Here is a 24122-nt window from a genome sequence, read left to right on the forward strand (position 1 = left end):
AGACAGAACATGAGAGATAGCAAAGAGGGGACTTTGAGGATGTTGCCAGGGATGGAGAACTTTAGTTGTGAGTAAAGATTGGATAGGCTGTGGTTGTTTTATTTGTAATACAAGAGGCTGAGGGAGATTTAACTGAGAAGTATAAATTGTAAGGGGCCTAGATGGGGTAGGGAGGACTTATTCCACTTTGTAGAGAGGTTAATAATTATGGAGCATATATGTAAAGCAATTAGTAGAGGAAAACTTTACTCACCTAGAGGGTGGTGGGGTCTGGAGCTCACTGTGTGAAAGGATGGTAGAGGTAAAAATGCTCATAGCATTTAAAAAAAAGCTTGGATATGCTTTGAAATGCAATACTCTACAGAGCTGCGGATCAAGAACTGGAGAATGGGATTAGGTTGGGCAACTCTTTTGCGGCTGGCACAGAAACAATGGGCCGAATGGCCTCATTCTGTGCCATAAATTTTCTGTATTTCTAAGAGGGACACAATTACAATGCTATTGAATTATTCACAAGGTCATTCAGGAAATCTCTTAATTTCCCATATAGCCAGTCTGTCCCTGTTCACAACATGATTGCACTTGTTTCTTATCAGACACATCGAGAATAGCGTGGGCATCCTGCAGCTTTTTCCATCTGTGTACAAAATTCTTGAAAGGGACAACCTGCTATTTGCAGGATTCTTTGTTAATTTCTTTTTTTTTGGTTTTTCTGAACTTTTTATGATTGCTTTCTGCTGGCTGGGATGATTTTAATTCCCATTCTGTCTGGTGAAAGAGCAGTTCTTTTTCCTGCTGCAATATGCCCTATGGTGATTTTAATACCAAGCAGATGCCTCATTAATATGTGCAATCAGGGTCCTATCATTGAAATAGGACCCAAAACCAATTTTACCATCCTACTGGTTGAAGCAACCATTGTGCGCATGTTGACGGGTGAAACCTGCTGAACATTGAGCAGTGGTCCCAAGAGATAAGTAACCTTTCTTTGTGGGGACAGGAGGAGCAAGCACTGTTTGTTGCTATAAAGATCACTGCAACCCTGAACTTTTTTTTCATCTTAAGCTCGTTTCATGCTGCAAGAGGGGGATATAGTCAATCTGCAGTTTCTACAACTCTAAAGCATGTGACTGATAAATTGTTTGCCACAGCAGACACCTTCCTAATTTTCTCATGGACAAGTGGAAAAAAAGAGATTCCTTGGTTCTGTCCAGATTGAAGGATTTCTTCAAGTACTACTACTACTTTCTTATGGCGGGAAAAGCTTACAATGTTCAGTTTGGCTATGCTTTCTATGGTCTGCGATGCCAAGTGGAGAAATGAAACAGATATTCATGGACACATTGATGTATTGTGTTCCATGGTCTGGGACTCATGGCTACAATCACACTTCTGGTCTTTCTTCATCTTGCACTTATGGAGTGGGTGGCCACATTATCCATGCCCTGTCCAGATTCAGCTGAGCGCTGTCCACTACCTTCTTGCAAGGTTGAAGCCAGAGATCTTTGCCATTGCATCAGTGATGAGGTATTGGTGCTTTATGCTGCAGGCATTCCACAATTCCATCCATCTGGATGGTGGGTACCAGCTGCATGAATATTAGCTGTTGTTTCGCATAACGGCTGGTGTGATTTTAAGTGTTCAGGTGTTCAAGTCTTCGTGAATGGGGAGGTCGGTTGTTCAAGTCTTCATGAATAGAAAGGTCAGCTGTTTGTGATATTTTCATGTCATGGAGCACGATGGTGTCATTGGGAATGGTAGGCAGGGCAGTGGGGAGCAGCACCGGAAATCATTTAGTTGAATTTAGCTTCACCTCCATGATCTTGCTGTGGCAGTACAGTAGTATAAGACCACTCTATTGGAGTGTGAAGTGTTCTAGCTGTGCTTCCCCATAATGTTCCAGCAAGTTTGTGGATCAGGTTCACTTGGTTTTTAATTTTTGGGGTCATTTCGGGGTCTATTTGCAGCTTGCATGTAACGTTTTGCAGTTTGCCAATACCAGTGAAGCGGTCAGCATTCAATTCGAGAATATTGTTGGTATGAATAGGAATCACGTATGTGGCTGCACTTGTGAAGATCTGTTGCTGTGTGGAAACAGATAAGTGTATCACATTCTCCAGATATGACACAGAATATAGCATTTGTTCTACTGCTCCCAGTCAGGCATCGGAATACAATTTCATAACGTAGACAAAGAAATTCAGTGTCTACTTGCCCTTGACATTTTTGAGGAAGCTGGAGATGAAACCCAAGAGTTGAGAACTACATTAGAATCTGCATTGATATGTGGTCACCAAACTAAGCCATACAATGAGGAAGACAATTGACACTGACAATTGATGACATCATAAAGTGCATGTTGCTAAACAATTCATTAAACTTAATCTCAATGCAGGCTACCATCCAATCAAGCTTGCAGAAGAATCTAGGTTTCTTTCAGTGTTTTCCACTCACATAAGATTTTTTCAATACAAGAGACTCAACTTTTGAGTCAATTCAGCAGCTGAGATATTTCAGCACATGATTCAGTCTGCACTTCAAGGTCTTGAAGGCATGTTGAACATCAGTGATGACATTCTCATCGATGGTCACACTGAAAGTGATCTCAAGATCTGTCTGCATACATACCCTCATCTTCTTACAGAATGTAACCCCACCTTGAACAAAGACAAGTTCTTGTTCAAGAGAGAAGAATCCAACTCTTTGGTTGTGTGTTCAGTGGTGAAGGAGTATCACCTGATCCATGGAAAGTTGAAGCCATTGCAAATGCTGTAGATCCTACAAACAAGCAGGAAGTCCAGAGTCTGAGGGTATTGTAGTTGCTTCATTCCTGATCTCGCTACGCTATCTGCCACATTATCCAATCTGACAAAAGTGGAGTGGGCTACATTACAACAACAATATCAAATAATGGTTGTCAGCAAGTTGCATAAATGCCTTTTCGGAACTGAGAAACCACCCACCTAATCATGGAGGCAATCCTGGTTGGCTTAAATGCAGTTCTCATGTAAGAAGAGAAGACAGATAACCCATCAATTGTTGAGATGGCAAGCTGATCACTAATGCCCGTACAGCAACATTATTCGCAAACAGAAAGAGAAGTGCTGTCAATCATGTGGGGTATCTTACACTTCATCTCTATTTGTATGAAAGTGAGTTAGAAGTAATAACGAATCCTTTACCATTAGTAAGATTGTTCAATAATCCACCTACTCGAATAGAGCATTGGATGCACAAACTACAAGAGTATGAGTTCCATGTTGAGTATCAGCCAGGCAAGCTCAACCCAGCAGACTAGCTTTCATGACATCCGTTGCTGACAGTCAGTCCTAATGGTCGTGAGAAAAAGGTTGCTAAACAATATCTTAAGTAAAACCTAAATGCAGTGCCAAAGTTGCTAAAATTAGCTGACATCAAAGTGGCAACAAAACAAGATGAGGCAAAACAACTATGTTGCATGGCTATGGTATCACAAAACTGGAAAAATATGCATGAGAGAGTGTCTACAAATCAAATTGCTCAACTCTACAGGGTCTTCACAATGTTCAAAATGAACTTACAACTACATCTGATCTTGTGTTATGCGTCAACTGTATTGTCATTCTGCAATCGTTGATGGAATGTGTTGTCGATATAGCACATGAAGGTCATCAGGGAATTGTCAAAACTGAACAACTACTTCAGGGAATGGTATGGTTCCCAGGAATTGACTGTATAATAGAACACAAAACCAGTTAGTGTTTGCCAAATCAAGCAACCACAATATCAAATCTTAATGACCCTCTCAAGATTTCTGAACTATCTCCAAGACCATGGACGGAGGTTAGCGTTGATTTTGTAGATTTGCCCACTGGTGAACACCTTGTTGTCACTGACAACCACAGTAGATTCTTGTCATGGAAATAGTTATGTAAACTTCAATGAAAGCAGTCACACCAAAAGCTTGACCAGATATTCACCTTTTGATAAAGTCCCACATAAGAGGTTAGTGTGCAAAATTAAAGCACATGGGATTGGGGGTAATATATTGGCATGGATTGAGAATTGGTTAGCAGACAAGAAACAGAGTAGGAATAGGTGGGTCTTTTTCAGAATGGCGGACGGTGACTAGTGGGGTACCGCAGGGATCGGTGCTTGGGCCCCAGCTATTCATAATATATATCAATAATTTGATTGAGGGAACCAAAGGTAATATTTGCAAGTTTGTTGACAACACAAAACTTGGTGGGAATGTGAGTGATGAGGAGGGTGTTAAGAGGCTTCAAGGCAATTTAGACAGGTTGAGTGAATGGGCAAAAACATGGCAGATGCAGTATAATGTGGATAAGTGTGAAGGTATCCACTTTGGTAGGAAAAACAGAATGGCAGAGTATTATTTAAATAGTGATAGATTGGGAGATGCTGAAGTTTAAAGGGACCTGGGTGTCCTTGTACACCAATCACTGAAAGCAAGCATGCAGGTGCAGCAAGCAGTTAAGAAGGTAAATGGTATGTTGGCCTTCATTGCAAGAGGACTTGAGTACAGAAGCAAGGATGTCTTGCTGCAGCTATACAGGGCCTTGGTGAGACCACATCCGGAGTATTGTGTGCAGTTTTGGTCTCCTTACCTAAGAAAAGATATAATTGTCATCGAGGCAGTGCAACGAAGGTTCACCAGACTAATTCCTGGGATGGTAGGATTGTCGTAAGAGGAGAGATTGGGCCGACTAGGCCTATATTCACTGGATTTAAGAAGAGTGAGGGGGAATCTCATTGAAATGTATAAAATTCTGACAAGGCTGGACAGACTGGATGCAGGGATGATGTTTCCTCTGGCTGGGGGTCTAAAACAAAGGGTCACAATCTCAGGATATGGGGTACACCATTTAGGACTAAGGACCCTTCTTCATTCAGAAGGTGGTGAATCTGTTGAATTCTATACCACAGAAGGCTGTGGAGGCAAAGTCACTGAATATATTTAAGAAGAAAATAGATAGATTTCTAGACTCTAAAGGCATCAAGGGGTCTGGGGAGAGAGTGGGAGTATAGCATTGAGATAGAGGATCAGCCATGATCATATCGAATGGCGGAGCAGGCTCAAAGGGCCAAATGACCTACTCATGCTTCTATTTTTATATGTTTTTTTTCCACGAAGTGAACTATTTTCAATTGGTGAACATATCTTTCACCTCACTGTATATGACTGGGTGTATTGTCAAATTAATTTAATTCAAAACTAACTGCACTGTTGATTGGCTAGGTGCATTAGCAGGGGTCTAATATAATGACTGAATGGCACCAATTAAAGCTAGTCTTCTCCTATTAAAAGGGTTGAAGCAGGCCCTGTTTCATTCAGGAAATGACTGTGACTCAAGAAATATTTAAAAATGACACAACGTGGGAAAGACAGCAGGCTCCAAGGTTTTCATAAGCTGCATTAGGGGCCTCAGTGGAGGAGGGGGAAAGGAGAAGAGATGTCCTGTATCCATAAGAGGCCAGGAGGCCCTTCACGCACATGCTCAGAAGTCAATGGGAGAGATAACCTTGGAGGTCAACGACAGGAGTCACTATCTGAGGAGTTGGATAAGAACCTAAGAACATAAGAAATAGGAGCAGGAGTCAATCATATGACCCATCGAACCTGCTGCGCCATTCAATATGGTCATGACTGATCTTCAGGTTCAACTCCACTTTCCTGCCCCTTCCCGATATTCCTGAGAGGTCAATAATCTGTCTATTTCAGCCATAAATAGATTCAACGATGGAACACCTATAACCCTTGGGAGTGGAGAATTCAAAAGATTCGCAAGCATTTGAGTGAAGATATTTATTCTTATCTTAGTCCTAAATAATTGTGCACTTGTATTCTAGATTTTTCAGCCAGGGGAAGCAAAATCTCAGACAAGCTCTTTCAGGATCTTGTATGTTTCAATGAGATCACCTCTCATTCTTCTAAACTTCAGAGAATATAGACAAAATCACTCAACCTCTCAACATTGGACAACCCCCCATCCCAGGAACCAATCTAGTGAACCTTTGCTATACCATCTCCAATGCAAATATATAGTTCCTTAACCATCAAGGCCAGAACTGCACATGGTGTTGCAGGTGTGGCCTTACCATATATAATTGTAGCAAAACGTCTTAATTCTAGTACTCCAATCCCCTTGCAATAAAGATCAATGTGCCACTTGCCTTCCTTATTTCTTGCTTTATTTGTATGTTACGTTCCTTATACTGTGCGAGTACAACCAAGTCCCTTTGAATATCAATATTTACAAGTTTAATGACATTGAAATAAAAATTCCACTTTCCGATTCTTACTGCCAAAGTGGATAAACTTGCATGCCCCCATATTGTACTCCATGTGCCACCCTGTTGCCCATTCACTTAACCTATCTTTTTTTAAATCTCTCATGAGATGTGGGTGTTGCTGGTTAGACCAGCTTCTTTGTAGCTTCTGTGTCCTGTTCACAGCTTGTATTCCCGCCTAGTTTTGTATTGTCAACAAACAAATACATTACTCTTTGTCTCTTCATCTAAGTCATTAATATAGTTTATAAATAGCCAAGGCTCCAGCACTGATCCTTGCAGCATTCCACTAGTCACAGCCTGCCAACTTGAAAATGCCCCGGTTATCCCCATTCTTTGCTTCCTGTCTATTAATCAAAATCCCTTTAGGGGAGGCAGTGGCATAGTGGTATTGTCACTGGACTAGTGTCCCAGAGACCTAAGGTAATGCTCTGGGGACCCAGGTTTAAATCCCACCAAAGCAAATGGTGAAATTTGTAATTCAATGAACATCTGGAATTAAAAGTCTGATGATGATCATGAATTCATTACCAATTGCTGTACAAACCAATCTGGTTCACTAATGCCCTGTAGGGAAGGAAATCTGCTGTCCTTACCTGGTCTGGCCAGACTCACCAGCAATGTGATTGACTCTTAAGTGCCCTTGGAAATATATGCTTCATGCAGAATTTGCAGCCTATCCTTTGCAGCATGGAATTGGTAGTTAACTCTATTTGCATACTTATGGCCCCAGCCATGATGCTGTACCTGAGGGCCAATGTTGCAGCTTCCACTGCAGCACAAGGAGCCAATATCCAAGTGGAAGCTGAGGCTGCTGTCATGCAAGGTTGGGCTGTGGGGTGTCACAGCATTCAGCACTGTCACCAAATATATTACTTTGATTGTGAGGTTCTGCCCTGCAGCTGTGGCAATGGGTCCACTTCCTCTCTCAGGAAGGTAGCATTTGTACTGCTACTCTTGTCACTCTCTCCATGACCTCACTGTTAGCTATCAGCCAGCTAGACCAGCCTGCTGCTGCACATGCTAAGATGGTGCACAAGGATGATTTCATTTATAAATTTGGTTTGGAATCTTTATTTTGTGGTTTCTTTCATTTTTGCATTATGCTCAAGCAATTGCTGTAATAGTCAGTGTCAAAGGAAAGGTAAGTTCGAGACTATTGGTGAATGAGGAATTAGCATTGCAGTTATTGATCTTGCACTTGGATAATTTCTTCACTAAGAATTCGGCCAGAAAGGGGCTGTTTTGGTTGCCTTCCCCCTTCCTCTTTTTCCTCCTTCTCATGCTCCTGCTCCTCACCATTTGGTGGCAAGGGTTGTCCTCTCATGATGTGAAGTTGTCCAACATGCAGCAGATATTGACACCCACTCTACTAAGTACTGCTGGGCTCTTTCAGAATGGTCCAGGCAGTGGAAGCATTGTTTCAGCACACCGAGTCTGCTTGATCATACTTCATGCAGCAGCATGCCTTTCATTGTATGCATGCTATCCACCAGAGTTGGAGAATCCTTGTAGCCGAGTAGCCACGCTTCAGTTTTAATGCAGACTCAAATGTAGCTGGTACAGTGGATTGTCGGAGAATGAAGGCATCATGACTGCTGCCAGGACATGGGCATTAACTTGCACTACCTTTCACTAATAATTCACTACCTTTGGTTACACAGCACTGGATATTGAGGAAGTGCCATCTCTTTCAATTCCTAGTAATCCAGAGGCCCAGGCTAATGTTCTGAGGACATGGGTTCAAATCCTGCTGTGGCGACTGTCAATTCATAAAAATCTAGAATTAAAAAGTTAGTCCATGAAACCATCGTCGAAACTCCACATCTGGCAGCCATTTTGAGACGCTTGTGTTGTAGTGAAAAAATCAACATAGACCAGGACTGCCCAGCAGGGGGAGCAGAATGTTTCCTGTGCAGCAAAACTGAACAGTCCAAGCATTTCAGCAAATCCAACAACTTGATCAAGGTAGAAGACAAGAAAATATCTATGAAACACATTCCATCCAAGAAATTGGAAATCAAGATAAAGACGATATTACAGAGTTCCTAGGGGAAGCTGATAGTTGTAATCCAGACTATTGTTCGGTTACAGTGCAATTCAAGGCTTTGACACCACCTTTAAAATTGATACTGGAGCTGCTATTAACATCCTCGCAGATGATCCCAACTGACTTCAGCCAATATCCCTTCATCCATCAGACGTCAAATTACAATGTCCAGGTGGCAAAGACATTCCAATTAAAGGCAGGATTATTGTTCCTCTTCACTACAAGGGGGTGACAGGTTGTTGATTCTATGTTCTCCACAATCAACATATATCCTTATTGAGCGGCAATGTTGGCATGCTTCTAGGTATCTGAGAAAAACCAGATGATGCCCAGCATTTGAACAACTCATTGGATTTCATGGTGCAACCTTCAACCATTTATTTAGAACCAGTGAAGCTTCAGACTTCAGCAGCTGTGGAAGTTTATACAATCAGCAGCAAGTTCCTTCCTTTCACAGAGACACCATCCCTAGACCCTGGGTGGAGATTGAAGTTATGAATCTCTCAGTCCTTCATGAAGTTAGGCCAGAAGTGGCAGATACAGAAGGCACTGCAGCAGATGGTGACCATCTGCATGAAAAGCTGCTGGATCTGAATTGACTCTTTCCAAAAGAAAATGATGGGGAAGAAGTCCTTGCAGCACGAGTTATCTGTTGGAGGATGAAGTCCTGGAACTTGATTCGTCTTTCCAGTTGATAGACACACCATTTGAAGTCTCTTGTTTTTTTTCAGGTGTCAGCGCTGTTTCTAGCAGCTGAGCAGCATTCAAATCTTTGTTCCACTGAACCCCACCACTGTATTACCTAGTCTGTCTCTCATTGTCCATTAGGTCTTCCAGAGAGATGCCTTGCCTGAGACCATATTAGAGTCCATAGAGGATCAGACTGACAAAGAGCTGGTTGTTTCAACAGGTATAAGTCAAGTGAAACCCATACTTTTCCTGGGATAATAAGTTATGCAACCAATTAGGGACAAGCCCATTTTAGATCTAGTACATGCAATGAGGCAGGGTTAATGAGTAATCTTATGGTAAACAATCCACTGGGAAAAGTGATCATAATTTAAATGAATTTGATATGAAGTTTGAAAGCGATATATTCCAATTCCAAACAGGAGTCTTAAACTTAAACAAAGCTAATTACATGGATATGAGAGGACAGCTGACTCAAGTAGATTAGATAAATAGACCTGGACAATATCCAGGCTTGGGCTGACAAGTGGTGAGTAACATTTGCACCAAACAAGTGTCAGGCAATGACCATCTCCAACAAGACAGAATCCAACCATCGCCCCTTGATGTTCAATGGCATTACCATCACTGAATCCCCCACTATTAAGACCCTGGGGGTTACCATGACCAGAAACTGAATTGGACTAGCCATATAAATACTGTGGCTACAAGAGCAGGTCAGAGGCTTGGAATCCTGTGACGACTAACTCACCTCCTGACTCCCCAAAGCCTGTCCATCATCTACAAGCTTTGTGTGATGGAACACTCCCCACTTGCCGGATGAGTGCAGCTCCCACAGCACTCAAGAAACTTGACACTGTCCAGGACAAAGCAGCCCGCTTGATTGGCACCACATCCACAAACATTCATTCCCTCCACCACCGATGCACAGTAACAGCAGTGTGTACCATCTACAAGATGCACTGCAGGAATTAACCAAGGTTCCTTCGACAACACCTCCCAAACCCACAACCACTATCTAGAAGGACAAGGGCAGCAGATAGATGGCAACACCACCACCTGGACGTTCCCCTCCAAGTCACTCACCATCCTGACTTGGAAATATATCGCCATTCTTTCACTGTCTCTGGGTCAAAATCTTGGAATTCCCTTCCTAACAGCACTGTTGGTGTACCTATACCACATGGACTGCAGCAGTTCAAGAAGGCAGCTCACCACCGCCTTCTCAAGGGCAACTAGGGATGGGCAATAAATGCTGGCCCAGCCAGCGAAGCCCACATCCCGTGAATGAATTAAAAAAAAACTAAAAGGTATTGTGGTAAATAAACAATGGCAAACATTTAAAGAAGCAATTTAAAATGTGCAACAAAAATATATTCTGTTAAAAAAGAAAAACTCAGCAATAAAGATCTAACTGTGGCTTTCTAAGGAAATTAAGATTAGTATTCGATTGAAGGAAGAGCTTTATAGTGTATTATGCCTGAAGATTAGGAGTGTTTTAGAAACCGGTGAAGGGCCACCAAAAAGTTGATAAAAATTGAAAAATTAGAATATGAAAGTAAACTAGCCAGAAATATAAAAATATTCTGAGAGCTTTTACAAATAAGAGCTTTTTACTAAGAGCTTTTTGCAAGGAGAAGATTTGCTAAAGTAAACATTAGTCCCTTAGAAGCAGAGAAAGAAGAAATTATCACGGGGAACGAAGAAATAGCAAAGACATTGGATAAATATTTTGTATCTGTTTTCACAGTAAAAGACACGAATTGCATACCAGAAATAGAGGGTAACCCCAGGGCTAATAAGAGCAAGGATCCTAAGGTAACTAATATCAGCAGAGAAAAAGTATTGGTGAAACTTAAGGGACTAAGATCTGACAAATCGTTAGGACCAGATAGTCTAAGTCCTAGGTTTCTAAGGAGGTATAGATGTACTGACTATGATTTTTCAAACTTCCTTAGATCTAGAATGGTCCCAACAAATTGAAAGTTTGCAAATGTAACACTGCTATTCAGGAAAGGAGGGAGAAAGAAAACAGGAACTACAGGCCAGTTAGCCAAACATCAGTTGCTTGCAAAATGCTGGAATTTAATATTAAGGAAGTCTTTATTATGCACTTAGAAAATCATAGTATGATTAGACAAAGTCAACATGGTTTTATGAAAGGGACATTGTGATTGACATATTTATGAGAGTTTGTTGAGGATATAACTAGTAGGACAAATAAAGGGAGACAGTAGATGTAATATACATGGATTTCCAGAAGACATTTGATTAAATGCTGCACAAAACATTCATACACAAGTTAAGGGCTCATGGAGCTGGGGGTAATACATCAACATGGATAGAGGATTAGTTATCAGACAGGAAGTAAAGAGTAGTGATAAATGGGACATTTTCAAGTGGCTAGCTGTAACCAGTGGAGTGTCGTAAAGATCAGTGCTCGTGCCTCAGCTATTTACTGTCTATATTAATGTCTTAGACTATGGGACAGATAGTAATGTAATATATCTAAATTTGCTGACGATACAAAGCTAGGTGAGAGTGTAAACTTTGAGGAAACAAAGAGGCTGTAAAGAGATATGGACAGGTTAAATGAATGAGCAACATTGTGTCAGATCGAGTATAATGTGTGGGAAGTTGTGGTTATTCACTTGGCAGTAAAAATAGAAAAGTAGAATTTTTTTAAAGTCATGGAACTTTTAAATGTTGATGTTCAGAGGGACTTGGAGGTACTCATACAAAGAACACAGAAAGTTAGCTTGCAGGTACAGCAAGCAATCAGAGAGGTAAATTGCATGTTGGCCTTTGTTGTGAGGGGATCGGAGGACAAGAATATGGAAGTCTTGCTACAATTGTACAGAACTTTGGTGAGATCACACCTGGAAAGCAGTGAGCAGTTTTCATCTCTATATTTAAGGAAAGATATACTTGTATTGGAGGCAGTACAACAAAGGTTCACTCGATTGGTTCCTGGGATGAGAAATTTGTTATATGATGATAGGCTGAGGAAATTGTGCTTATACTCTGTGGAGTTTAGAAGAATGACAGGTGATCTCATTGAAACATACAAGATTCTGAAAGGATTTGACTGGGTAGACACTGAAAGGTTGTTTCCCTTGGCTGGGAAAAATAGAACATGGAGACACATTCTCAGGATAAAGGATCGATCTTTTGAGACTGAGATGAAGAGAAATTTCTTCACTCAGGGGGTTGTGAATCTTCAGAATTCTTGACCTTAGAGGGTTGTAAATGCTCCATTGTTGAATATATTTAAGGCTGAAATAGTTCTCTTATCTTAAGCAATCTTTAAGATTCGCTCACTTTTTCTGGAACCAACTCAAAAGATGTATCACAGCTCTCTGGAATTCACTCTGATTTCTCTTCCGTGTTCCAGCTCTTCCTCAAGGTTCAATATTTAATGGGGTCCTTCTGTTAGCTTTTGGCTAAATGAGCCTCCAATTTCTTCAGGACTGTAGATTCTACAGCTCAAGCACAGGCCTCTTTGCGACTTCTTCACAGTGGCTTAAAACACTCTTGGTTTCCAATAGCCCTCTGCTATGGTTTCAGACAGCAACCAAACTGATTTCTTCCAGAACTCTAACTGCAACAAGGTTAACTGCCTTTTATTGAGGGGATTCCTGTAGATTTCTTCCCTTAGTTTCCAGCTAAACAAACATTCCAGTTGTTTTTCCCCTTTCCAAATGTCTCTTACACTAAATACCAGCTCCCAATCACAGGCTGTGCCATGGACAATAGATTTAGCATTTACTCTACCTCTGATGTAGGTCTGGGTTTATCTCTCAACTTACAAAGAGCTACAAGCAACATAAGACCCAAAGCTGACACAGTCTTAGTTGCTTCTCTCAACCAGTCTTGCCTGCTGGCTATGCCCTAACTGTATTCACAGAGCTAATTTCACTAAACTCCATCCATCTCTATGGCAAAGTAGCACGTGGCCTGTTCCCAGTTAGAAATGCAAACAACCTACCTTTTAATTCAAAAGCTTTCCTTAATTCTGGGGAATCACAAGCATAACTTATCCTTTACTGAAATAGCTGCATAAGTCATATTTCTGGTTCTTTAGCTAAGTAACCTCACCTACCATTTTATGATCTTAACTTTCTCAATGTTAACCTCTTAAGTCAACATGGCTCAATCTTTTAAGTGTAATAAACTTGAAGCTTGTTTGAGTTGAATTTACTACAGGAGTATTAGCAGTTTCTCAACCAGGCATCCCTATTTTATACAGATAAAACTTTAATTCCTAAAACTAAAAGTTAGTCATAGAGTCATAGGGGTCCACAGCACAGAAAAAGGCCCTTCAGCCCATTGAGTCTGTGCTGGTCAAACAAGTACCTAACTATTCTAATCCTATTTTCCAGCACTAGGTCCATAGCCTTGTATGCCATGGCATCGCAAGTGCACATCCAAATTCTTCTTAAATGTTATGAGGGTTTCTGCCTCTATCACTCTTTTAGGCAGTGAGTTCCAGATTCCCACCACCCTCTGGGTGAAAACATTCTTCCTCACATCCCCTCTAAACCTCTTGCCCCTTACCTTAAATCTCTGCCCCCTGGTTACTGATCCCTCCACCAAGGGGAATTCCCTCCTGTCTACACTATCTATGCCCCTCATAATTTTATACACTTCAGTCATGTCCCCCCTCAATCTCCTCTGCTCCAAGGAAAATAACCCCAGTCTCTCCAATAACTAAAACTCTCCAGTCCAGGCAACATCCTGATAAATCTCCTCTGCAATCTCTACAGTGCAATCACATAATTCCTATAATACGGATTCCAGAACGGCACGCAATACTCTAGCTGTGGCCTAACCAGCGTTTTATCCAGCATAACCTTCCTGCTCTTATATTCAATGCCTCGGCTAATAACGGCAAGTATCCCATATGCCTTCTTAACTACCTTTTCTACCTGTCCCTCTTAAGGGATCGGTGGATATGCACACCAAGGGCTCTCTGATCCTCAGTACTTCCCAAGGTCATTCCATTCATGGTGTATTCCCGTGCTTTGTTTGTCCTGCCCAAGTGCATCACCTCACACTTATCCAGATTAAATTCCATTTGCCACTGATCAGCCCATCTGACCAGCCCATCTATATCCTCCTGTAATCTAAGGCTATCCTCCTCACTATTTACCACACCACCAATTTTCGTGCATTCCGCGAACTTACTGATCAAACCTCCTACATTCAAATCTAAATTGTTTATATATATTACAAACAGCAACGGACCTAACACCAATCCCTGTGGAACCCCACTAGACACAGGCATCCAGTCACAAAAACACCACTCAACCATCACCCTCTGCTTCCTGCCACTCAGCCAATTCTGGATCTAATTTGCCAAATTGCCTTGGATCCCATGGACTCTTACCTTCGTTGTCAGTCTCCCATGCGGAACCTTATCAAAAGCCTTGCTGAAATCCAAGTCAACTACATCAAATGCATTGCCCTCATCTACACACCTGGTTACCTCTTTGAAAAATTCAGTCAAAATGGTCAGACATGACCTTCCCTTAACAAAATCATGCTGATTGTCCTTGATTAATCCTTGCCTCTCCAAGTGTTGACTAATTCTGTCCCTCAGAATTGCTTCCAATAGTTTCCCCACCACTGAGGTTATACTGACTGGCCTGTAGTTCCCTGGTTCATCCCTTCCTCCCTTCTTGAATAACGGTACCACATTGGCTGTCTTTCAGTCTTCTGACATCTCTCCTGTGGCCCGAGAGGTATTGAAAATTATTGCCAGCGCCCTTGCTATCTCCTCCCTTGCCTTACTCAACAGCCTGGGATACATTTCATCCAGGCCTGGAGATTTATCTACTTTTAAGCCTGCCAGACCACTTAGAATCTCCTCCCTTTCTATGTTAATTTCTTTCATTACATCACAGTCCTTCTGCCTGATTTCCATACCCACGTCGTCCCTCTCACTTGTGAACACCGACACAAAGTATTCATTTAGAACCCTACCTACATCTTCCGGATCCACACACAAATTACCACTATGGTTCTGAATGGGCCCTACTCTTTCCCAAGTTATTCTCTTACTCTTCATGTACTTGTAAAATAACTTTGGATTTTCCTTTAATTTACCTGCCAATGTTTTTTCATGCCCCTTTTTGCTCTCCTAATTTCTTTTTTAAGTTCCCCTCTACACATTCTATACTCCTCTCGGTATCTGCCATCAGCCTCCCTTTTCCTCTTTATCCAATCCTGTAAGTCTCTCGACATCCAGGGTTCCCTGGATTTGTTGGTCCCACTCTTTGTCTTTACTGGAATATATTGGCCCTGTATTCTCCCTACTTCCTTCTTTAATGAGTCCCACTGCTCTGACGCAGATTTGCCTAAAATTAGCTACTCCCAGTCCACTCTGGCCAAATCATATTTGATCTTATTAAAATCGGCCTACCCCCAATTTAGAACACTGATTTCCGGCCCATCCTTTTCCATAACAACCTTGAATCTAGCGGAGTTATGATCACTATCTGCAAAATGCTCCCCCAGTTCTAAAACATATGAATTATAAACTAGCTATTTGAAACAGGTGTGAAAGTAGAGTTGAGACCAAAGGTCAGCCATTAATCATGTTGAATGGTGGTGCAAGCTCGAAGGGCAGTATGATCTACTCCTGCTCTTACTTCTTATATTATGGTAGGAAAGCATTAGAATCTAAAAGAATGCAATGGCACATTAAAGAAAATAGTGGATGCAGATACAGCAGTGGGAAAGCGAGGAAAGTGGCAACATCTGGGAGAGTTTGGAGGGAACCAGAAGACAGAACAATGGAGCCTGAAGAAAATAATCTGAAGCTGAGATTTTCAGTGCCTACCAGCATCGGGTGTGCTCGGTGGTGGCTTGAGCAAACAATATGGCAAGTAGGCCAAAAATCGGTGAAACCAGTTTGTGATCGTTTGCTCCGCTCGCCAATGGCGGGCTGCATTCGCCACCATTGGACATCAGGAACCTCGTTATAATACATCAGCATATCATTATAAGGCCAGCCTGCTGGACTCATCACTCCTGCTAGACTGTCTGCCCACGTCAGCAGGAAAACAACGGGGGCTCACGGGTAGGTTTCTACCTACCAGATCAGCCATTTGGGTGGATTTTCAATGACTGTAGTGCAAGGCCTTGCTTGGGGAAGAGGGAGAAGTGGCCTCAGGCAAGGGAAGAGGCTGCAGGATGAGAGCTGTACTGGGGCAGGAGGGTATCCGAGAGTGTGGTGGGGGCACATGTTGAACTGTGCAAGTGGCCTCAAGATGGTGAAGGCTGAGGAGGCAGTCTCCAGAGGAGATGAGGCCAGAGGGACATGTGACGGTATGTGTGAGAATGGGTGGTGATGTCCCTTGAGCTGGCAGTAAGTGAGATGCCAGTGAATGAGTGATGGGTTTGAGTGTGTGAGTTTACAGTAATGAGATGGTTGCCATACCCTGGCTGCACAGATGAGATCATTCATCCTCTATCTGCATTGGATGGCCAACCTCTTCTGTGCAACATTGGCACTGATCACCATTGCCATCTCCTACCAAGCCAGAGTAGTAATGTAGCTGCCCCTCCTGTGGCCAGAGTGGTGGTTGAGGACATCACAGCGGGCCTCCATGGTGTCCAAAAGGCACTTGAGGGCTGCAGTCTTCTTGCCTTTTGGGGCCATGTCTTCTTTGCTGCAGTCTTGGGCTGGCTGGAAGCAGCGAGCACAGCTGTACTTTAAATGTGGTGCCTGGCGTGATGAAGTGGCAAGGTGATGACGTAGCGGGCGAATGAGAGCCCGATGGTCATGGAAACAGCGCATTTCCTGGGAAGGCATGAGTAATGTGGCGGGTTTGGGGTGATACGGCGTGAAAACCGGTCGGCAGGTAGAATGTCGTTTTATCTGCCCGCCACCGCACTTAGTACAAAGCTGGGACGATTCCACTCTGAGAATACGGAAAGTAACAGGAAACAGGAAAAAGTAGCAAATGCTGGAGTGAACAACAAAAGCTAGGAGAAAGTGATGGGGGCTAGAGCAGTGACAAAGGTCAAAAGAAAAGTAATGGGTGTAAGAAGAGAGTGCTGGGAACTAAAGGAAAGCAACAGAAGCCATAAAAAGAGAGAAGGAGAAATTATAGACAGTAAAAAAAAGTTAGAAGAGACTATTGAACGTTTAAAGAGAGTAGCTGCAGTCGAGACTCAGCAGTCAGGAACCGGCTGAAAGCAATCGGAGTTAGGAAAAAGCAGCAGGAACAAGGTTTCGTAAGAGCCTAAAGAGAACAGGAAGAGACTAATATAAAGAAGCATGGCAACAATTGCCACAGCCAGGAGAAAGGCTGAAATTATGGAAGTGTTTTGCTTCAGACACAAAATGCTATTCCTGACAATTCCAGCTTAGGTATAAAAATTGCTCAATCTCATGGGAACCCAGTTTTGAAGTACGGCTTTCCTTTTCTGTTGTTACTACAGTAAAAATAGACTGAACAATGTACTGCATGCAGTAAGTTACTATTATTGTGGCAAACTTTGACCTTTGATCCAGGATATGAGGCTATATGCAACATGCTGTGAAGCTGTTTTAGATGCAGTTTTCTTATCCAGCACACAAAGTGTAAAGTGAATATACATTTTTGAAATACTTGTTCAGATTTTTGGTACCAAAAATTAACAGGTAACAACAAAACCTTTGAAGAATAATTCAAAACGATGCCTAATTTCTAAACAGCTATATTGTGCACCCTTCCCCCAAATACATCTAAAGTTACTGGTTTTGCACGTGACCCATAAATGGGTCTTAGTTCAGCTGTGTGCAGCTGGTATTGAGCCGGCACTTCCGTCTGCTACTCCACTCCACAGTTTACTACTGATTTCATGCTGATGGCTTGCATAGATACCACATAGGGGTGGTATTGTTTAGGAAGCTTGAATGAGGAAGACAGTTGACAAGTAACTAAATAACCAGCCCATCCTCCACTCCCTTTCTCTGGGTATCTGCCGATTGGTTGCTCCGGAGGAGTCTGAGTAGGCAGTGGGCATGCTTGTCACGTTTTAAGTCTCTACTGGTGGGGAGGTGGGGGGGATGGGGGGGAGGTGGGGGGGAGGGGTGTTGCTGGGAAGGTTTGGAGAGAGAGAGCTCAGCAGTACGATAATGATGCTAGAGTCAGGATAAAAAAACTAATGTACCACGGTGCCCGTAACATAGCTCAAGGAGAAGGAGGCAAGATGGCTGCCTGGTAGGGTCTGCCTCTGATGGAGGAAGCAGAGACTGTTTCAGAGGAGTGTTGCAAGATAGAGGGTGTAGTGTAGGTATATTTCTAAAGAAGCTTTTGAAGGCTATTTTAAAAAGAAGGCTCTGCTAGATTTGTCAATAGGTTATGTTTTAGTTATATTATTTAATGAACTGCAAATTATTCACTGTATACAAATTTTATAAATAGATATTTGTTGCCCTTCCTTGCAAAATGTATCTCTTAGCTCAGTGACCATTAGTCAAGCTTAATTTTATTGGCATTTTCAGTATAATGGCTCGTTTGGGTTAGATTTGTCTGTCTCATTTCTTAATTGATTTTTTTTGTGTTTGATTCTTTTTCCCTGCAGGTGGGGAACAAGGACAATACAAAAGCTCAGAGAAAGAAGCAAACACTGGCTGAAAAGGTAAATTAACGGCATTATGAAAGCGTTACTTTCACACGGACAATTTTTTTGAGAAAGATCAAAGCTCTGATTCCAATAGAAACAATGTGAAAAACAACAAGGAAACATTATCTTCATGCAGCTTTAAATTCATATCTGTTGTGCTATGAATCAAATTAGATTTTGTCTTTTTTGAATGTGAAGAAGGAGTTGAAATGCATTCTACAGTCTGGCTAACAAAAGCCTTCATTATCAGACAGCAGAGAAATGTAGATTATGTTCTGGAAGACAATAATTATGTACGATGGCATATATAACAAAAGCTAATGGTGCATAAACAAAGGAAGCACCAAGCCACATATGCTGTAAAATATCAAAGCATATGCAAGTCTTTATGAAAATACTGGTGAATATTGTGTAAAAAAAGATACTAGGTTTACACAGCAAAGTTTCAAATATGTGCAGCGGGCTGATTTTGGATTCGCTAGTTATAATAATAACTTTGTACAGAAGTTACTAAAGCATTTCAGGCCACTTTTTCAGTCATACCATAGTACTTTTTTGTTCCTTTAAGGTCTAGTAGATGTTTTGTTCAGCACGGAGAGATGTGCCAAGGTTATGCTTTAACAGGCTGTTAACCTTATGAGTGCTGAACTTCCTTTGCACCTTTCAGCCATGGGTTGAAGTTCTGTTCAAGTGATAACACTACAAAACTTTAAATGTTTTCAAAATTTAACAAACAAAATATGCCAGGAATTGTATTCTGAGTTTAAGTGTCATCCTCTGGGACTCTTGTTTTACAATTTGATGTAACTGAATATTCCACCTGTGCTTAAAGAGTTAACAGATGCATTTTTTTAGGTAATGTAATTATAGAAAGGGGCTGTCTGGAGGGGTACTCTGTTGCAGTGTGCTTGATTCCTTAAGCAATTCCCCAGTGAAGTACTGTTCTATTGTTTTCCTTTCTCTTTTTCATATAAGAATTTCAAATTTATACAATAACAGAAAAACAGTCTGTATTTAAACCTTTAGAATTAATAGCTACAATGTTTTACAGTGCATCTCATACACTCTTTAATGTTCAAACTGACGAGGCATTTCATTTGTTCGTGAATCGGTAGTTGTGCATTATTTGATGCATTTGCTAAAAGGTTAGTTGCCCCAAAAATAAACTCGCTATAATTTTCAAGGGATTGGTTTGCCTTGGCCTACTTTTTAAAAGGAAGTAACTGACGGACAACATCACTAAATCAACCATTAATATAGTTAGAGATTTGCATGTATTCATTGTTCAATAATCAGCCAGCAATTGTCTTTATTTGGTTTTCTTTCTTTGATCTTAAAGTGCTATATTTTTCTATTTATTGGTTTGCAATCAATAAATATTTGTAAAATGCTGAGGTCTTAGGCTGGCAGGCAGTTTGGATCTCATTGTAGAGGTAAACAAGCAATATTGATGACAATTGCATCACACACATTTGACTATTTGTCCTGAGGTAATGGCATGGATGATTTGCTAGATAATTAGTCAAAAACAATTTAAGTTTCTACTAATAAATTAAACTTGAATATGCTGCACTTAAAAAAATTTTGTAAATTCTGAAGTCAAAAAACTATTTACAAATGAAACAAAATTGGTGGGATGAGTGGTAGCTGCACACGGTAAATAGTTCCTGGCTTTTAGTGCTGGTACTGAAATGTGTTTAGCTCTGACACTCACGTGGTAAAGAGGCCCTGTGGAAAGGTTAGAGAGATGGCATGCTTGCTGTTTGGCAGGCAGTCTTGGCAAGTCATGCTGGCTGCACGCACATGGGTTTGAGGTTTACAAACAGTACTCCTGCACACGTCATCTGTGAGTCATCATATCAGGGAGTGTAGCTCAAGGACCGTACAGGAGGCGCACTAATAATAAATAGTTCATTTTGATCAAATGAAAAAATCATACTTCTCCGGGAGCAGAATTTTTCTCTATAAGGGAAGCAGCTTCATTATGCAGCTGGAAACATCCATTGAATTCCATTTTTTAGAGATATTTGTCAGATAGAGCCTCAGGCATCCTAATTCAACAGGTGTTCTTTTGTTGTTTGTCAATGAATTACCAAATCATGTTATCCTTTTCCATTAAGACTGAGGTGAGCAATAAAGCTTAAAAAAATATTAAATAGCTAAGTTGAAAGAATTGGTGCTCTTTAGGTTGTATTAAAATGAATACAGTGGTAGTTCCTTTTGTGTCTAATTCAAAGCACAGCTGATCAAACCATAATTTTGAATGAGGCTTAAATATTGTAACGTAATTCCTAAGTCCCGACAATCATATCGAGTTCAGCAATCAGGGAGAGAATGAAAAGAATTCAGCAAGTGAAAGACTTGGATTACCCGTAAGCTCCAGTCTTTTTTATGCATTCAAGAAAAGCACAAAGGGTCCAAGCACAAATTTGTTTTTGAACCTGGTTTCATTTTAGTTGTATACCCTTATTTTATTAATCTACCAAAGATACCCTTTTTCCCCATCCAACACCTACATCATATGTTACTAAAATAAAATTAATTTCAATCATTTTCTATTCAGATTCTGCCCTGTAATTTTAAGCAATTGGTATAGATCTTATTCTGTTGACAAGCCCACAGATAGAAATGGTTTCAGCATATAAGAGTACTGAAATGATAACATAGGTTTTATAAGAATTATGTGGACCTATCTGTTGAGGGGTGTGCCTTAAGAAGGCTTTATTGAACAAGGCTTATGATTGTTCACTGAAGATCAGACAATGTTCAGCACCACTCCTCATATTGCCCATTTGCAGCAAGACCTGGATAACATTCAGGCTTGGGCTGACAAGTGGCAAGTAACATCCACGCCACAAAAGTGCCAAGTAATGATCATTTCCAACAAGAGAGAGTCCAACCATCACCCACTGACATTCAATTTTTAAAAATTCATTTATGGGATTTAGGCATTGCTGGAGAGGCCAGCATTTATTGCCCAATCCTAGTTGCCCTTGAGAAGGTGGTGGTGAGTTGCCTTCTTGAGCCGCTGCAGTCCCTGCGATGTAGGTACATCCATAGTGCTGGTAGGGAGGGAGTTTCAGGATTTTGACCCAGTGACAGTGAAGGAAAGTGATATATTTTCAAGTCAGGATGGTGAGTGGCTTGGAGGGGAACTTACATGTGGTGTTGTTTCCATGTATCTGCTGCCCTTGTCCTTCTAGATGATAGCGGTCGTGGGTTTGGAAGGTGCTGCCTAAAGAGCCTTGGTGAGTTTCTGAAGTGCATCTTGTAGATGGTACACACTATCATCGTACGTCTGTGGTGAAGGGAGTGAACGCTTGTGGAAGGGGTGCCAATCAAACGGGCTGCTTTGTCCTGGATGATGTCAATCATCTTCAGTATTGTTGGAGCTGCACTCATCCAGGCAAATGGAAAGTATTCCATCACACTTCTGACTCGTGCCCTGTAGATGATGGACGGCTTTGGGGAGTTAGGAGGTGAATTTATCATCACAGGGTTCCTAGCCTCTGACCTGCTCTTGTAGCCACAGTATTTATATGGCAAGTCCAGTTCAGTTTCTGGTGAATGATAACCACCAGGATGTTAATAGTGGGGGATTCAGCAATGGTAATGCCATTGAATGTCAAGGGGCAATGTTTAGATTCTTTCTTGTTGGAGATGGTCATTGCCTGACACTTGTGTGGCATGAATGTTACTTGCCACTTGTCAGCCCAAGCCTGGATATTTTCCAGGTCTTGCTGCCTTTGGACATGGACTGCTTCATTAACTGAGGAGTTGCAAATGGTACTGAACATTGTGCAATCATCAGTGAACATCCCCACTTCTGACCTTATGATGGATGGAAGGTCATTGATGAAGCAGCTGAAGATGGTTGGGCCTAGCACACTACCCTGAGAAACTCCTGCAGTGATGTCCTGGAATTGAGATGATTGACCTCCAACAACCACAACCATTTTCCTTCTGTGCTAGATATAACTCCAACCAGTGGAGAGTTTTTGCCCTGATTCCCATTGACTCGAATTTTGCTAGAGCTTATTGATGCCATACTCGGTCAAATACTGCCTTGATGTCAAGGGCAGTTACTCTCAACTCACCACTGGAGTTCAGCTCTTCTATCCATGTTTGAACCAAGGCTGCAATGAGGTCGGAAGCTGAGTGACCCTGGTGGAACCCAAACTGAGAGTCAGTGAGCAGGTTATTGCAAAGCAAGTGCTGCTTGACTGTTGATTACCTCTTCCATCACCTTAATGATGATCGAGAGTTGATGGGATGGTAATTGGCCTGGTTGCATTTGCCCTGCTTTTTTTGTACAGGACATACCTGGGCAATTTTCCATATTGCCAGGTAGATGCCAGTGTTGTAGCTGTACTGGAACAGTTTGGCTAGGGGCACGGCAAGTTCTGGAGCACAAGTCTTCAGTACTATTGCCGGACCATTGTCAGGGCCCATAGCTTTTGCAGTATCCAGTGCCTTCAACCGTTTCTTGATATCATGTAGAGTGAATTGAATTGGCTGAAGACTGGCATTTGTGATGCTGGAGACCTCCTGAGGACGCTGCGATGGATTATCCACTCAGCACTTATGGCTGAAGATTGTTGCAAATGCTTCAGCCTTATCTTTTGCATTGAGGATGGGGTATTTATCGAGCCTTCTCCTCCAATGAGTTGTTTAATTGCCCAGCACCATTCATGACTGGATGTGGCAGGACTGCAGAGCTTAGATCTGATCTGTTGGTTGTGGAATCACTTAGCTCTGTCTATCACTTGCTGCTTTTGGTGTTTGGCAGGGAAGTAGTCCTGTATTGTAGCTTCACCAGGTTGACACCTCATCTTCAGGTACGCCTGATGCTGGTCATGGCATGCCCTCCTGCACTCTTCGTTGAACCAAGGTTGATCCTCTGGCTAGATTGGGGAATATGCTGGGCCATGAGGTTTCAAATTGTGCTTGAGTACAATTCTGCTGCTGATGGCCCACAGCGCCTCCTAGTTGCCCAATCCTGAGTTGCTAGATTTGTTCAAAATCTATCCCATTTCGCATGGTAGTGCCACACAACACGATGGAGGGTATCCTTGATGTGAAGATGGGACTTCGTCTCCACAAGGACCGATACTATCATTGTGGTGACAAAGTCCCTTCTTCACATTGAGGATACCCTCCATCCTGTTGTGTGGCACTACCACTGTGCTAATGGGATAGACTTCGAACACATCTAGCAACTCAAGACTGGGAAACCATGAGGCACTGTGGGTTATCAGCAGCAAAATTGTACTCAACCACAATCTGTAACCTCATGGCCTGCATGTCTCCCACTCTACCATTACAACCAAGCCAGGGAATCCCCCTGAATCCCCCAATATCAACATCCGGGTACCATTGCCAAGAAACTGAACTGGACCAGCCATATAAATATTATGGCTCCAAGAGCATGTCAGAGGTTGGGAATTCTGCGGTGAGTAACTCACCCAAA

The 24122-nt window shown here is 41.9% G+C and overlaps 1 protein-coding gene across 9 annotated transcripts in view; it reads left to right on the forward strand.

The window, feature by feature from the left end:
• tet3 (tet methylcytosine dioxygenase 3) overlaps positions 1-24122 on the forward strand; it is a 535430-nt gene that overhangs the window by 122264 nt on the left and 389044 nt on the right. For 6 of the 9 annotated variants that reach the window (XM_041209398.1, XM_041209399.1, XM_041209408.1 and 3 more), the window contains one exon: positions 18611-18667. In XM_041209398.1, coding sequence (XP_041065332.1) covers positions 18611-18667 — 57 coding nt within the window. Of the gene's footprint in view, positions 1-17821; positions 18035-18127; positions 18316-18610; positions 18668-24122 lie in introns of those variants that run through there. The other 3 variants (XM_041209404.1, XM_041209405.1, XM_041209402.1) reach the window with 3 other exon arrangements.

Source organism: Carcharodon carcharias, chromosome 17, assembly GCF_017639515.1.
Source record: "Carcharodon carcharias isolate sCarCar2 chromosome 17, sCarCar2.pri, whole genome shotgun sequence".
NCBI classification, from domain to species: Eukaryota; Metazoa; Chordata; class Chondrichthyes; order Lamniformes; family Lamnidae; genus Carcharodon; species Carcharodon carcharias.